We start from the raw sequence: 14,485 nt of genomic DNA, 5'->3' as shown, positions 1-14,485 counted from the left end.
TGATACATTACAATTAATACTGAATAGATATTTGGTGGCATAATTCACATACATATGAATATGACAAGTTATTCGCCACTTGTTAGGTTTTTGAATTTTATTTTACATATAGTTGCAATCTGTTGAATATATAGCAAAGACTAGTGTTTTTTTTTGCTTTGTTCTGTATGTTTAAAATAAACTTCGTTTACACGAGAAATGCCTGAGTTGGACAATATTTTAAATAATCTTTTCTGTTAGAAAATCAGCTGATAAACTGCTGTTTTGGTTTTTCCACGCCTCCACCGGATGCAGTAACACATCCGAGCCGCTGGGCGGCGGTGCTTTATTTCCACTACTGTGACGTTGTGTCGTCTGAAGCGGAAGTAGCAAGTGGTGCTATTATTAGCTCGCTGCAAGGTGGGGATGAACCTGACAAGTGAATACATTTCTAAAATATGTTTTAACATAAAGGTCAAAAACAGAAGTTTACCCTGAGCGGACATGAAGACGGTGTTCGTAACTGTCGGGACTACGAGCTTTGACGAGCTCATTGAACGCATCACGTCCTCTGAAGTCACACAGGTGAGAAGTTACTGGAACTTATAATAAACTACTAAACATTCAAACAAATCCATATTAAACGTGGTTTTGAATCTCCCGTCAGGAACTGAAGATTCGTGGTTATGAGCGGTTGGTTCTTCAGGTCGGAAGAGGGTCTGTTCTTCCAGCTGCTGACAGCTGTTCTCACGTCAGATTGGAAGCTTTCAGATTCAAGGACTCGATAGCAGAGGACATGAGACAGGCTGATCTGGTCGTCAGCCACGCAGGTGAGTAAACACTGAACTGAAGCCACTGACTCACTCTGCTCCACACTCGGCTCTTGTCTTAATAACTTGTGTCCTTTAGCCACTAGACCTGCTAGAGCCTCTCAGTCGCACCCTTGGCTAAATGTTACCCTCCGGGCTCTACGCACCAATCTTAGAGCTGCGGAACGGAAATGGCGCAAAACAAAAGATCCTGGTGATCAATTGAAATTTCAGGAATTACTGTCCTCATTCTCTGCCAGCATCACTGATGCAAAGAAAGCTTTCTACACTGACAAAATTCTCAGCTCTACTGACTCTCAGAAACTATTTTCAACATTCAAAACTCTGCTCAACCCTCCTTCTCCACCTCCTGCCAACAATCTATCAGCTGACACCTTTGCCTCATTCTTCACTGACAAAGTGGCAGCGATAAGAAAACAGTTTTCTCAACTGGCCACTCCTGAACTTTCACTACCACAATCTCCTTCAAGCCCAACCATCTCAGACCCTACTGCTTCATTTTCCTCTTTTTCCCCTGTCACTGAGAACTGTGTGTCCAAGCTTCTCACGTGCAGCTGCCCTACTACATGCCCACTTGACCCCATTCCAACTAAGCTGCTCCAAGCTATTGCTCCCACAGTAGTCGCAGCAGTCACACATGTGATCAATGCATCACTGACATCCGGTACATTTCCCACCTCTCTCAAGCTTGCTCAGGTTAAACCGCTGCTAAAAAAAACCATCTCTTCCTCCAAATCATGTGGAGAACTACCGACCTATCTCTCTCCTCCCTTTTCTGTCCAAAATCATTGAAAGGGTGGCTTTCAAGCAGATAACAGAATACCTCTCACAAAACTGTCTGCTTGATCCTTACCAATCTGGGTTCAAAAAGGGCCTCTCCACTGAAACTGCTCTGTTAGCAGTGACTGAATCCTTAAAAGAAGCTAGAGCGACTGGCAAATCCTCAGCACTTATCCTGCTCGACTTATCGGCTGCATTTGACACTGTCAACCATGGCTTCCTTTTGTCAGCACTCTCTACCATGGGCATCACAGAGAAAGCACACGCCTGGTTTGAATCGTACCTCACAGGACGATCATTCAGCGTATCTTGGCTTGGACAATCCTCTACCGTGCACCACCTTGCCACAGGAGTCCCCCAGGGCTCTGTACTAGGACCTCTTCTCTTTGCCATATACACCACCTCACTGGGTGAGATCATTCGATCACATGGCTTCTCCTACCACTGCTATGCAGACGACACCCAGCTCTATCTGTCATTTCCACCGGACGACCAAACTGTCTCTGCACGAATATCAAACTGTCTCTCTGACATATCAAAAGGGATGAAATCCCACCATCTCCAACTCAACCTCTCTAAAACTGAACTACTTGTCATCCCAGCAAAACCATCCATTCAGCACAATATCTCAATCCAAAATGACTTCCTATCGCTGGCTCCTTCAAAGGCAGTTCGAAATCTGGGTGTTGTGATTGATGAACACCTGACCTTTAAAGATCATGTTGCCTCTGTTGCCCGTTCATGCCGCTTTGCGCTGTACAACATACGTAAGATCAGACCATACCTAACACAACATGCCACCCAGCTCCTGGTGCAATCTACTGTCATCTCCCGCCTCGACTACTGCAATGCTCTTCTAACTGGTCTTCCAGCCTGTACTGTGAAACCTCTTCAAATGGTCCAGAACGCAGCGGCGCGTCTGGTCTTCAATCAGCCTAAAAGAGCACACGTCACCCCTCTGTTCATTGAGCTCCACTGGCTACCGCTAGCAGCACGCAACAAATTCAAATTGCTAACACTAGCATACAAAGTCCGAGATGGTACGGCTCCCATCTACCTGAATCCTCTTGCAAAGGCTTACAACTCGGCCCGGCCGCTCCGGTCATCACAGGATTGTCAGCTAGCAGTGCCTACACCACGCTCAGGACAATCCTGACTTTTCTCATGCATCGTTCCACAAATGTGGAATGACCTTCCTAACACTACCAGAACTGCAGCTTCCTTTTCTATTTTCAAGAAACTCCTGAAGACCCTGCTCTTCAGAGAGCATCTTCTAAACTAGCACCTTGTCTGCACCCGTCCCCATCTCTACTGTCCACTCCTTGTTCCCTCCTCTCCATGACTGATGTCAATTTGTTGTTGTTACTATTGTTGTTAGCCTCAAGGGCAAAATGCCGATTATCACTTGTAAGTCGCTTTGGACAAAAGCGTCTGCTAAATACATAAACATAAACATAAACTTAACTCCTACAACCAGAATTCAGGCTATAGATGTCAGGATGAGAACAATAGGTGGTGTGTGTGTTTATTCATGGGAGATTTTGTATTTGGTGTATTATCTGTTCATAAACCTACACATCTTTAATGTTTTGTCAAAACCTCATTTGAAGCAATGCTGAAAAGTCGAGCTATTAAACATACATTCCATCTTTTTTTTCTTTTTATCATCTTTCATCACTAAACTTGAGTTTGATGTTTTAATTCCTTTTCCTCTAACCACTTGACTCTTCAGCAGGAGCCTCTAATTTCTGCCTTTACATGGCAGGTCTGCGTCTGATCCTTCTTATGCTTCTCTGCTGCGTCATATTTAAGACCTTGGCAAAGACAAAATAGCTTGTAATTGTTTGGACTGATGATCCTGGGTCTGCAGCTGTTTAAGATATAGTGCCAAGGGTCAGTAACTGTTTGAGTGAATCTCTTTCTTACACCTGTAGCTCCTAAAATGTTTTCACGCTGTTGGTACATCCAGTCAGTGGCTTTTAATAACTTCTTTTTTGAGTTTGCATAAACCATTTCTGTTTTGTTCAAAGCCAGACGTTGCTTTGACCTTTAGGTCCATGAATACATTTATAAAGTTCAGACCAGGAGTTGAAGGCAGAAACGTGGTGATAACAGATGTGAGAGCAGAGTTGTGACAGAAAACTGACGGTTATTGCAGCAGACAGATACAAATATTACAGACAGAGCAGCTCAGCTTCAGTCTCACAATTAATGAATCTCTCAATAAACAAGTTCTGGCTTTTTAGTTTGCATGTGTAAAAAGAATCTAATGAGCAGTTCATTAACTGATTTATAAAGTGATTTGAGTGCACAATGGGACATGCTTAATGTGTGTGTAAAATAAGTAGAAAAGAAATGAGTAAGGAAAAATCAGTGTAGCTGATCATCAAACCATAACCTTAAAGTACTTTATTGTTTTTATTAGTGTTTTGTATTAAACCAACAATGGTAGTTGCTGTGTTTTATTTAGTGAATTTTCATGATTTTATACCCAGTCATCACTGGTCTGAGACTTTGTCTCAGTTGCCACAGCTGGTGTTACCAAGTCTCTAGTCTGCAGACTTGGTTGGTAGGAAGTATTTAGTTGTGACACCTGCGACTGTAGGAGTGTTCTCTGAGGAAACATCAACCTGCTTTCTTTCCTGCTTTTTTAACCAGATTTTCTTTGATTCATTATTTGAGAACCCAGAGTAAATGGAAAGAGAAAAAGAGGATTTGAACCTATAACCTTCTAGCAAGGCAACAGTGCTACTAACTGTGTCACCATTATATTTGTGTTAACTTTCAGCAACAAGCAGGTATGGTGTTTATTACTCAAGTAATGCAAGGAATGAAATGGTAAATGATATTTTAAAGGGACACTAGCCAGTATGGACGTGCTTCAACACACCGTAGTGTCTGTTTTAAACCACTGTCGTAAAAGCAAACTGTTTCCCCCTGTCTCTTGTTGTGTGCCCATCTTTTCAAGCCAGCTGACCACGTTTAAAGTTGGTGCAATAGCATGATGGCGAGGTCTGTATCTAATTTGAATCCTTTTTTGTCCCTGAGCTCTCGTCACTCAGAAAATGCTTTCTTGATGTAGACTCGTTTCAAACGTTATTTAACTCTTTGTTATCTTCATCAGATAAAGATTTTCTTTGTTCCTTCAGGCTCTGCCATGGTGAACACGATGCATTAAATGCCAACCATGTATAGCTCGTCTGTCCTGAGTTGTAAATGCGGATTACGCGAGATACGAGATTTTGTGAGACTTCAGGTCTCTGGTCCGGAGAGGCTGAAATTGTAAACGTGGAATTCTGCCCATGGAACCCTGGAACGAGGAGGGGGCTTAAAGACTAATCATTCACCCTGTAAAGGGTCATCTTAACACCTACTGACTCAAGAAAATGACTTAAAAACATGAAAAGGTTTCTTAGTAACATTAATCTAATCATATTTAGTTTTTCTCCGTTGGTTTGGCTCATTTCTTGAAACAGAAATTACATTCTCAAACCTCTAAGGTCATTTGGCATCACACTCTTACAGTTTAGCACAACACTAAAGCTCACCTGCAAAAGCTCATATCTCTTCCAAAACTGTTCACTCAGGCTTCAATCTAAATCCCTTTCTCATTTAAACTCTCATTAGTGTCTCCAAAATGGCTAAGATCTTTCTCAATAGCTTTGGCTCATTTCTCGACACGGATCGGACATTCTCATCATTCTTGGTGCTTTCGTCAAAATAAACCTGGATGGTTGATCACAACAACATGGTTTACCTGCAAAAGCTCATATATCTCCTAAAACAGTTCACTCATGTGTCAAAACTACATTTCTTTCTAATCTGAATAGTCAGTGCCCCCAAAATGCATCGTCCCTTTGGCATTGTGTGAGTACTGCCATACAAAATGTTTAGACGTTTTGTCACTATGGCAGAGGACCAACAATATACAACCGAAAAGAGTAGCCTCCAAGGTTTGACATCACAGATTGCACTCACACTACCAAGGAAATTATAACCAATTTTTATTCACATGCAAAGAAAGTTTCATACATATGTAAAAAGAAAATATACGTTACAGTAATACAGTAAATTGTATGAACACAAAATGAAAAAACAAGGACGTATTCAGTGGTCGCTGTACTCATTCTCTCGCTCTTGTTCACTGTCTTCACCCTCCTGATTATTTACACGCTGTTGTCCGTCTGGCCACAGATTCTCGTCCACATCACAGCGGATACTTTCTCTTGCGATGCAACGAGGGAAGAAACGGTGTGCATGTCGCAACATCCCCTGCATTGATCTCCTGTAATGTCGTCACACGCTGCGTCCATAGCATGGAGCCGGGACGGCTGATCCTGAGCATGATGCTCATACACTCTCCACCACCAAGCAGACAAAATCTCCTCTTATCGGGTTGAGGAAAGGAGAGCAAGGTGGTAGGAACTCATGACTATGGCGTTTAGACCCATGCCACAACTCGTGCACGCGGATTGGGTCCACATCGCGCGTGTGAACGGGACTCGCGAGTGAAAATATACATGGCGAGAGGTCATTTGTGCACTGAGAGGGAGCAAACTGTGTCTGTGAGCGCACAAGGATGTGCACAAGTGACAAACCTGCATGCGCGCGTTGCCAACGAGCACACGGCAGAGGAAAACGTGCGCGCGCGGCAGCCTCTCTGCGCGCTCGGTTTCTGACTCCGCTCGCTCGGCTGTTAAGGGGTTTTGGCACTCTGGAGGCGTGGCCTGTGGCAGATCCTCTCTGTCCTCTGATTGGTTAGTTTTGCCCGCACTTTACCCTCTACCTCATTGGCCCATTGGCTTCCTGTCGGACCAAAATGATGGGAGCTATATCTATATAAAAAAATCTGATATTCAGTAGTTGTTGTCATAGCTCAGCTGGGAGAGTGGGTGACTCTCGCCCCGGAGGATCCAGGTTCAAGTCCGGGCAAGGAAAATAGAGTAGATGTTATGTTAGTTTTTCCTAATTTCTGTGATATTATTTTACAGTTGTGACCGTTCGACTGTCATTAAACATCCGAATGTTTGCTGGGCAGTGTTTTAAAAAGTGCACATAAGCTAGATTGTAACTTGTCCATTACTACAACCCGCCGTGTGCTCTCAGGTCTGAAGATAAGCTCCTCCTAGCTGTTCCGAATGCACGTTTAAAAAGCCGTGGAGAAAGGGCTTTCTCTGTCTGTGCACCGAAGCTGTGGAACACATTACCACTGCTAGTGAGGCAAGCACCAACAGCTAGCATTTTTAAATCACGCTTGAAAACTCACTACTTCAACCTAGCTTATACCACATAATTATGAACCTCACTCACATCTGCACTGTTTAAAAATGGACTCCACAATTATCGACTTCCGTATTATTGAGGTTCTTTGTAAAATGTTTTTTCCTATTTTTATTCACCCTGTGTCTTATTGATTTTTAGCTGTTATTTTTGGGAATTTTGTTGTATTTCCTTTTTATCTTTTATCTGTGTTCAACATGTTTATATAACGCCTGTTTAATTAACCAACATTTTTAGTGTACAGCGCCTTGTTTGGTTGTAATGCCTTGTGAATGCGCTTTATAAATAAAATTGGATTGGATTGGATAGATGGTTTTAACCATATAAAATTATATTTTTTTGTGATACTGGAAAAATACATACTGAAATAAAACTACTGATTGAAAATTTTATGACTGTGGTTGTACAATATATGAGTCACTAATACACTGCAAAGGCCCTTAGAGTGGGGCTTCCAGAGAGAGAGAGAGAGAGAGAATTTGTATTCTGTCAAAGTTGTAATATTACTTCAGACACTCTTGAGAGGAGACTCCAGGTAAAAATAGACTTGTGGGTGTAGGTATGTTCAAGTTAAAAAAGTTATTGCCTCATTAATGTATTGTTTATTTTTTCAGCATTTAATTGACAAATTATCCTTTCAAATAATTAATTGATGAGTTACATAATTGTCCATTTAGAATTGTTGAATGGACTGAGTCAAGTTTGGTGCACTTTATATATTTCAAAACATGTTACTGCGATATTTTTTTTCCTTTGTTTATAAATGTCCAAATGACATGCTTTAAAAACTCCTCATATGGAAAATATATTGCAGCAGAATAAAGATGTCCAAAAAGTGTATGTAGAATGCTCCACCTCCTCCCGCTACATGCTTGCAGTCACTGCCATTCTGTTGTTCCAATGTCGGCGCGGGTGCACATCTTAGTGACATCATGTGTTATCGCAATATCGCGGTAGAGCCAAAAACGTATCATTACCCAATTTCATATTGTTTCTACCTTATATCGTTTATATTGCCCACCCCTAATCAAAGTTAATTTGTGTATTTTAACTGAGCTGTCACATTATTTTAATATTTATGCTAATCTCGCTAATGGAAAGCACATTAAATTGTTATACAAAAACAAACTGCCGTGCCTTGCATTAGTTATTTTGAACTTCTCTATAAAATCTTAGGTACACTTATGTTGCAAGCTTCTCCTAGGTTTTATAACTGCTATCATGTTCTTCCTTAATAGTGGAGTCCAGCAACCCATCCGTTCTCTGTGGCTTCAGATTTAGTCTTTTTAGATAAATTTGAGTTTTTATTTAAAGTTAGTCCATTTAGTTGACATTTTATTATCTCTAATGAGGTTCTATTTATTTACTTTTTTCCTCAGGAGCAGGAAGTTGTCTGGAGGCTCTCGGCGCTGGCAAACCTCTGCTGGTTGTCGTTAACGACAAGCTGATGGACAACCACCAACTGGAGCTGGCCAGGCAGCTCCACATGGACAACCACCTGCTGTACTGCACATGCAGGTAACTCTCACACATGTTGACATTCGCTCATGTAAATGATAAAACTTCATTAACAAGGTTTTTGTTTTCTTCTTCTGCTCTCTAATGGTTCAGCACCCTGAAGGAGACCCTGAGGGATATGGACCTGTCTGTCCTGCAGCCGTTCCCACCCAGGCAGCCCAAGAACTTTGCAAACTTTTTGGACAAAGCTCTCGGAGTTAAATGAAACTTTCATTCCACCAAACGGCTCACCGTTTGTTACACAAGAGTTTTATTACCAAGGACTGTAAATAATTTGTTTACAGCTGAGTTGTGTCATTTTTCTGCTCAACAAAACCACGCCTGTCTAAGTTCCTGTTCCTGTTTATTATTTTCTATAAATATGTATATTTATATTCATAAAGATAAAATTTAGAACTTCACCAGTTTAAGGACTTTGTGTTTAATAATAATCAGAAGAAGCCATGCTCTGGTTGCATAAAAGGTCATTAAGGTGCAGCAAACATTTGAAATGAGTCACTAGACAGGATCTGTTTGAAAACAAGCTTCAGGTTCAGTTTTCCTGGTGTTTTTATTTATTTATTTTTTTATAACTTTGGAACTAAAATCGCATTTTGTTGCTAGAGCTAGATTTGTGATCATTACAGCTGACTAATGAACCCAAGGGCTCTGTGTAAAGGTCAGGTTTGGTGATAGCAGATAGTGTTAGACAAAACAAAGATGCACGATGCCGAAATTTAAAATAATTCTTCAAAATGAGTTTCATTACTGCTTGATTTACTTGCGATATTTTAGTTTTATTTGCATCTTCAGTGGATACCTGTGATACAATTTATTTGCTTAATACAAGTGCAAATGTGTGTGTGTGTGTGTGTGTGTGTGTGTGTGTGTGTGTGTGTGTGTGTGTGTGTGTGTGTGTGTGTGTGTGTGTGTGTGTGTGTGTGTGTGTGTGTGTGTGTGTGTGTGTGTGTGTGTGTGTGTGTGTGTGTGTGTGTGTGTGTGTGTGTTTTTTGTGCACACATAAGGACCAAGGCTTGCTGGGTTGGTGTTTTGCATCTCTCTAGTTTGTGTAATCCCTGCATGGCTCGCTGTTCCTTCACAGCAAGTAAATATCTAAAGCGAGGTTGTCAATTATTTGATGAAATTTAGATCCGCAGCACTCTGAGCATCTTTTTAAATATAAATTAATTTACAAAAATCTGAAAATACACTGCCTGGCCAAAAAAAATAAATTGCAACCCTATTGGATAATTACTGCATGGGTGATTATAAAGTTATTTAACCCCAACTGGTGAAACGAGTTGCTTCTCATTTCTTAAACAACCATGTGAAAAGACACATCTTGTGGTCGTGGAAAAGATGTTTGAGGAGTGTCAGATCATTGGCATGCATCAATCTCCTTGGAAAACATCAAAGGAGAATGCAGAAAGGACTAAAACTGGGGTTAAGAACTGTCCAATTAAAACTCATGAGTCCAGATGGACCCTGTTCCAGAGTGATGGTGCATCAGGGTAAGAAGAGAGGCAGATGAAGTGATGTACCTATCATGCCTAGTGCCTACTGTACAAGCCTGTGGGGGCAGTGCTATGATTTGGGGTTGCTGCAGGTGGTCAGTTCTAGGTTCAGCAACAGGATGTGCTCCAAGAATGAGGTCAGCTGACTACCTGAATATACTGAAGGACCAGGTTGTTCCATCTTCCCTGATGACACGGGTATACTCCAAGATGATGATGTCAGGATTCATCAGGCTAAAATAGTGAAAGAGTGGTTCAGGGAGCGTGAGACATCATTTTCACACATGGATTGGCCACCACAGAGTCCAGACCTTAACCCCATTGAGAATCTTTGGAAGGTGCTGGAGAAGGCTTTGAGCAGCGGCCAGACTATCATCAATGCAGGATCATGGTGAGACATTAATGCAACACTGAATGGAGATAAATCTGGTGACATTGCAGAAGCTTACTGAAACAATGCCACAGTGAATGTGTGCTGTAATCAAAGCTAAAGACAGTACAACCAAATATTAGAGCGTGTGACCATTTTTGAATTTATTCTTTGGGTGGTAACCTTTTTTTGGGCCAGGCTTTGTATTTGCAGCAGATCATTTTAGGGGACAGGTGTTGTCACCTTTCTCTTGAGGGTGAGATGATTAAACACGTAACCTTGTATTCTGGTTATCATTTTCAGAGCACTTCCTCCTCCCCCAGCCAAGAGCAAGCACTGGCTTTTAAAGTATTTCAACCAAAGTAGATTAACTTTTCTTCCTTTGCCTCGATTTGAAAGCATCCTTGAGCAAATGCTGTATTTATTTATTTATTTTTTTACTAAGATAAGAAGCTTGTTTGTAAATTTTCAATCATTGTGGTTTTCATTCATGGTCAGATGTTGTACAGCAGTGACTTTAAAGTTACTATAAACTAAAAACAAAAGCTTAATCATCACATCTGTAGTGTTGGTACATCGTTGCCAACTCATCATTTCTTATAAAGAAGAGAGTCTTCACTGGAGGAGGTTTTCTGAAGCAGGAAGTGATGGGTGAACATCAACACGTACTCCATTCAGGCCTTTTAGACTTTAAACTGTAAAGTCTATAAGAAACGTCGGCCCCCTCTGTTGCAGTCATGTCCTCTGATGAGCAAACAGTTTTATTAGTCTGTCAGCACACGCTGAGAATCAGTTTCTCCTGTGTTATGGTAAAACGCCAAGCGGCCAGAAGTGTTTAACAGGAATAACTCGGAAGATTCTCTAGGAAAGTCCCTTCTGTTCTGTACTGCCAGTTGAATTTCAGAGGAAACAGGATCTGCTGAAGCTGGGGCACCAGCTTCTGTTATCAAGTGACATTTTGATTGGACTCATTCTCACATTAAAGTGACCTTTCAGATATTCTGATGTAGGTTTCTGTAAAAAGTTGTCGATAGCTATGTGAACAACCTCATCTTGGAGAAACGGATTAGATCTCAGTTCTGACCTAAAACAACCTGATCCTAAAGATTTCACAGCAGTTCCTGTTACCATTACTTTATAAACTTTTACACCTATTTATACCATATTTCACATTATGTTTGTTTACATATAATTCAATGGATGGAGATTGGCAACTTTAGCACTTCTGGTTGAAATGGCCGAATAATTCTGTCCAAATAACCATGAAATTTACAAAGCTTTTGCAATTTGAACAAAATCTGAAATGAAATTTGTTGTTAGCTTGTCTGTTTGATCAAACTAATCTGTTAATCCAAGTCAAAACTATTCAAAAGAGGGTCCACAGCAGGTAAGACGGTTATTATTCATAACTTTTCCATAGAACCCCACTTCAAAAAATCTGAAATATCATTTTAAATCAGAAAAAGCGATGAAGGATTCAACCAAAATCACCAAAGATTTTAAGATTGTCAAATTTTTATTGTTTCTCAGCCTGAGACCAGCTTAGTTCAAGACATTTTTATTATTTTGCATTTTATTATTAACATCAATTATAAAGTGGAATGTGCTGTTAGAGGTCAGCAAGAAATTCTCAGTTTGATCACGAACAACAAAACATATTGTAAACCCCACTGTTGGTTGGCTTCTATTCTAAATTCCCCATTTGTGATGTCACAAACTGGGGCTTTTTGCAAAGGCTTGTTTTAGGCACATGATTCCTAAAATCAAGCACTAACAGCAGACAGATGGACAGATTTGTTTTCATTTATTGTGAGTTTACAGAGGCAGAAGAGACCCACAATGCAGCACAAAGGAATGCAAATGTGAGTTTTGCATTATATTTCCTAAGTGGCTGAAATTCTAGTTTTCATTCTCAGCAACAGACCATCACTTTGTCAAGTAGGACCAGTAGGTCGAATGCACATCATTAAACCAATCCTGAACTTCATCGCATCAAATCTCCACATGCTTTCTAAAAGTAAATAACTCAAAGTATGGAAAATCTAAACACAAATGAGAGGGAAACAAAGTCAAACAGGGTGTGATGGGCAGTTCACTCTCATTTCTCCTTAGTTAGCAGGTGGCTAACTGCTAGGCCTGAGCTCTGCTAAGTTAGCTGGTGCTAGTGGTTAGCTGGTGCTAGTGGTTAGCTGGTGCTAGCGGTTAGCTGCTAAGACTCCTCTGTCTGGAGCATCTGGAGGTGTTCAGGGTTTTGAGAAACAGCTGATCCAGTAGCTTCGTCCTAAGGCACTGCTCACAACATGAGCCACCAGAAATGAACCGAGCAGCCTCGACTAGTTGCTGTGCTGGATATTTAGTCCTTTTGTTTCTAGAGGTTTGGCCGCTACATAGGTCTGGTGACGGGGCTAGACAGGAACCATGAGTGCAGAAAAGTAATATGAATGTTCTCAAAAAGAAATTTGATTGGAACAAACCAATATAATGAGAACAAGATCTGGATAGGTGCACAGAAACAGGGCCAGCTAGATCAATGCTTGGTCAAAAGGTCAGTTATATAAATCACCTGACATGAACCCAAGTTAATTTGCACATTGGCTAATGGTTGAGCATCATGCAGATCTATGTAAACCACGACATTGTGAAAATCAACTTTGTGACGCTTTTATATGAAACGAATAAAGATCTTCCTCAGACTGCTGCCATGAAGTTACACACAATGCCTTTTGTATGTTGTTGGTGAAAACTCTCTCGCCACATGACTAATAGTGAGTCACACCATGACACAGGAACAGCAGCTGTATAATGTTTTCACATTCGTTTTATCTGAAATAGGATTGTGAGACCACGATCTGTCCTTAGAGTGAAAATATCATAGAGAAAAAAAGCCTTTGTTAGATACTGGTGAGTTGAAAAGAGGACTTTGGGGATTTGTGTCGTGAGAAAGGTTAGATCCTGTGTTTTTGCCCCGTGACCTCTGACACATGGATAGTGTCGGCTTTTAAAAATCTGAGTGTTTACCAAAGTGCTCTGCAGTGCTTTGTAAAAATCAACCTGTGGAGTGTCCACAGATATGTATGTGCCAGCCTCTGCATAACCGTCTAAGAAACTCCAGCCTATAGTTGAATTATTTCAACATCCAAAACCTGCTAAATTAAGATCCACATCAAAGAGTGGCAAAAGGTTTCAGAAGAGATAACAGAAAAGAAAAACAGAAGGTGGAAACAGCTCATTGACTAATGTTCCCATATTTTATTCCACAAAATTGCAAGAAAGAGCCATTTTCCATGGTGGGTGATATTTAATGCATTCTAATGTTTGTATACAATCTGACTGGACTTTAAACATGTCTGTCCCAAAAGAACATTCTGACATCCATTTAAATAGTGAAACATGCAGCCTCGCAGTTAGAAGTTTCCATTCTGTTTTATAGTGACTTGTTCCCTGCTATATTTAGTTCAGCTTCTTGGTTTCAAGTTCAGGTTCAACTATTTTCTTTTTCATTTTAAAGAAAAACAAAACAGTGTTGTTTTTGGTCGAACGAGTGCAAAGAGCGAATCACAACGCTCAACACGGTGTGTGTCACAGAGGCGTTAGCATCCTTGTTGTCTGTGGAATGAAGCTGAAGAACTTTCTACTTGTTATGAAGCAAGGTGTGTGTGTGTGTGTGTGTGTGTGTGTGTGTGTGTTAAAGAAAAATTTGCTTCCTGTTTTTTAGTTCAGTTCATGCCTCATTATTTGGATTTGTTTTTAAATAGATGTACATTAATATGAACAATGTTGTGAATAATTTAGCAAGCTAGCTATCATTTTTTATATTTTGCTTCCAAGGAGTCACATTTTTAAATGATCATTTCAAGCAATCTTGATCAGTTTTTCTTCTAGTTTTTCTTTGGACTTTAGCTGATTTTTCCACTCTTTTTTATTCCAGTACCTCATTAACCTAGAAATGATTTAGACATTAAAATATCCCAATGATTCGTGGATTGAACTTCAGGGATCAATCTGTGTTGTTTCTACATATTAGCCTACGCAAATGAGCAAAGACATCATTTCGTAGACCACAAAGACCCAATTTGTTGAATTTCTATGCTTGACACTGGAAAATACTACATAAAACACAATTTGACAGATAAGAAAACATTTAAAGCACAAAATATGTGATCCTAATTAGTTCAACAGCTTCATAACGCATGATTGACTTAATAATGATGCAGCATACAGGTCCTGTTTTAGAT

General features: G+C 40.4%; 1 protein-coding gene across 1 annotated transcript; it reads left to right on the top strand.

Moving 5' to 3' along the window:
• The first annotated feature begins 334 nt into the window (after positions 1–334).
• On the top strand, positions 335–9,378 carry LOC139069810 (UDP-N-acetylglucosamine transferase subunit ALG13). The gene is made up of 4 exons (XM_070550767.1): positions 335–564; positions 647–809; positions 8,249–8,387; positions 8,481–9,378. Exons 1-4 carry the CDS (start codon positions 484–486, stop codon positions 8,590–8,592), a joined length of 495 nt encoding a protein of 164 aa, XP_070406868.1. The 5' UTR covers positions 335–483; the 3' UTR covers positions 8,593–9,378.
• Positions 9,379–14,485: the final 5,107 nt, after the last annotated feature.

This window comes from Nothobranchius furzeri, chromosome 1, assembly GCF_043380555.1.
Source record: "Nothobranchius furzeri strain GRZ-AD chromosome 1, NfurGRZ-RIMD1, whole genome shotgun sequence".
NCBI lineage: Eukaryota > Metazoa > Chordata > Actinopteri > Cyprinodontiformes > Nothobranchiidae > Nothobranchius > Nothobranchius furzeri.
This window is presented reverse-complemented; position numbering and strand designations above follow the sequence as displayed.

Coding starts and splice junctions, on each gene's coding strand:
- LOC139069810 (XM_070550767.1), top strand. CDS start 484: ATGAAGACGGTGTTCGTAACTGTCGGGACTACGAGCTTTGACGAGCTC. Junction 810..8,248: donor TCTGGTCGTCAGCCACGCAG/GTGAGTAAACAC, acceptor TTTTTTCCTCAG/GAGCAGGAAGTTGTCTGGAG. Junction 8,388..8,480: donor CTGCTGTACTGCACATGCAG/GTAACTCTCACA, acceptor CTAATGGTTCAG/CACCCTGAAGGAGACCCTGA.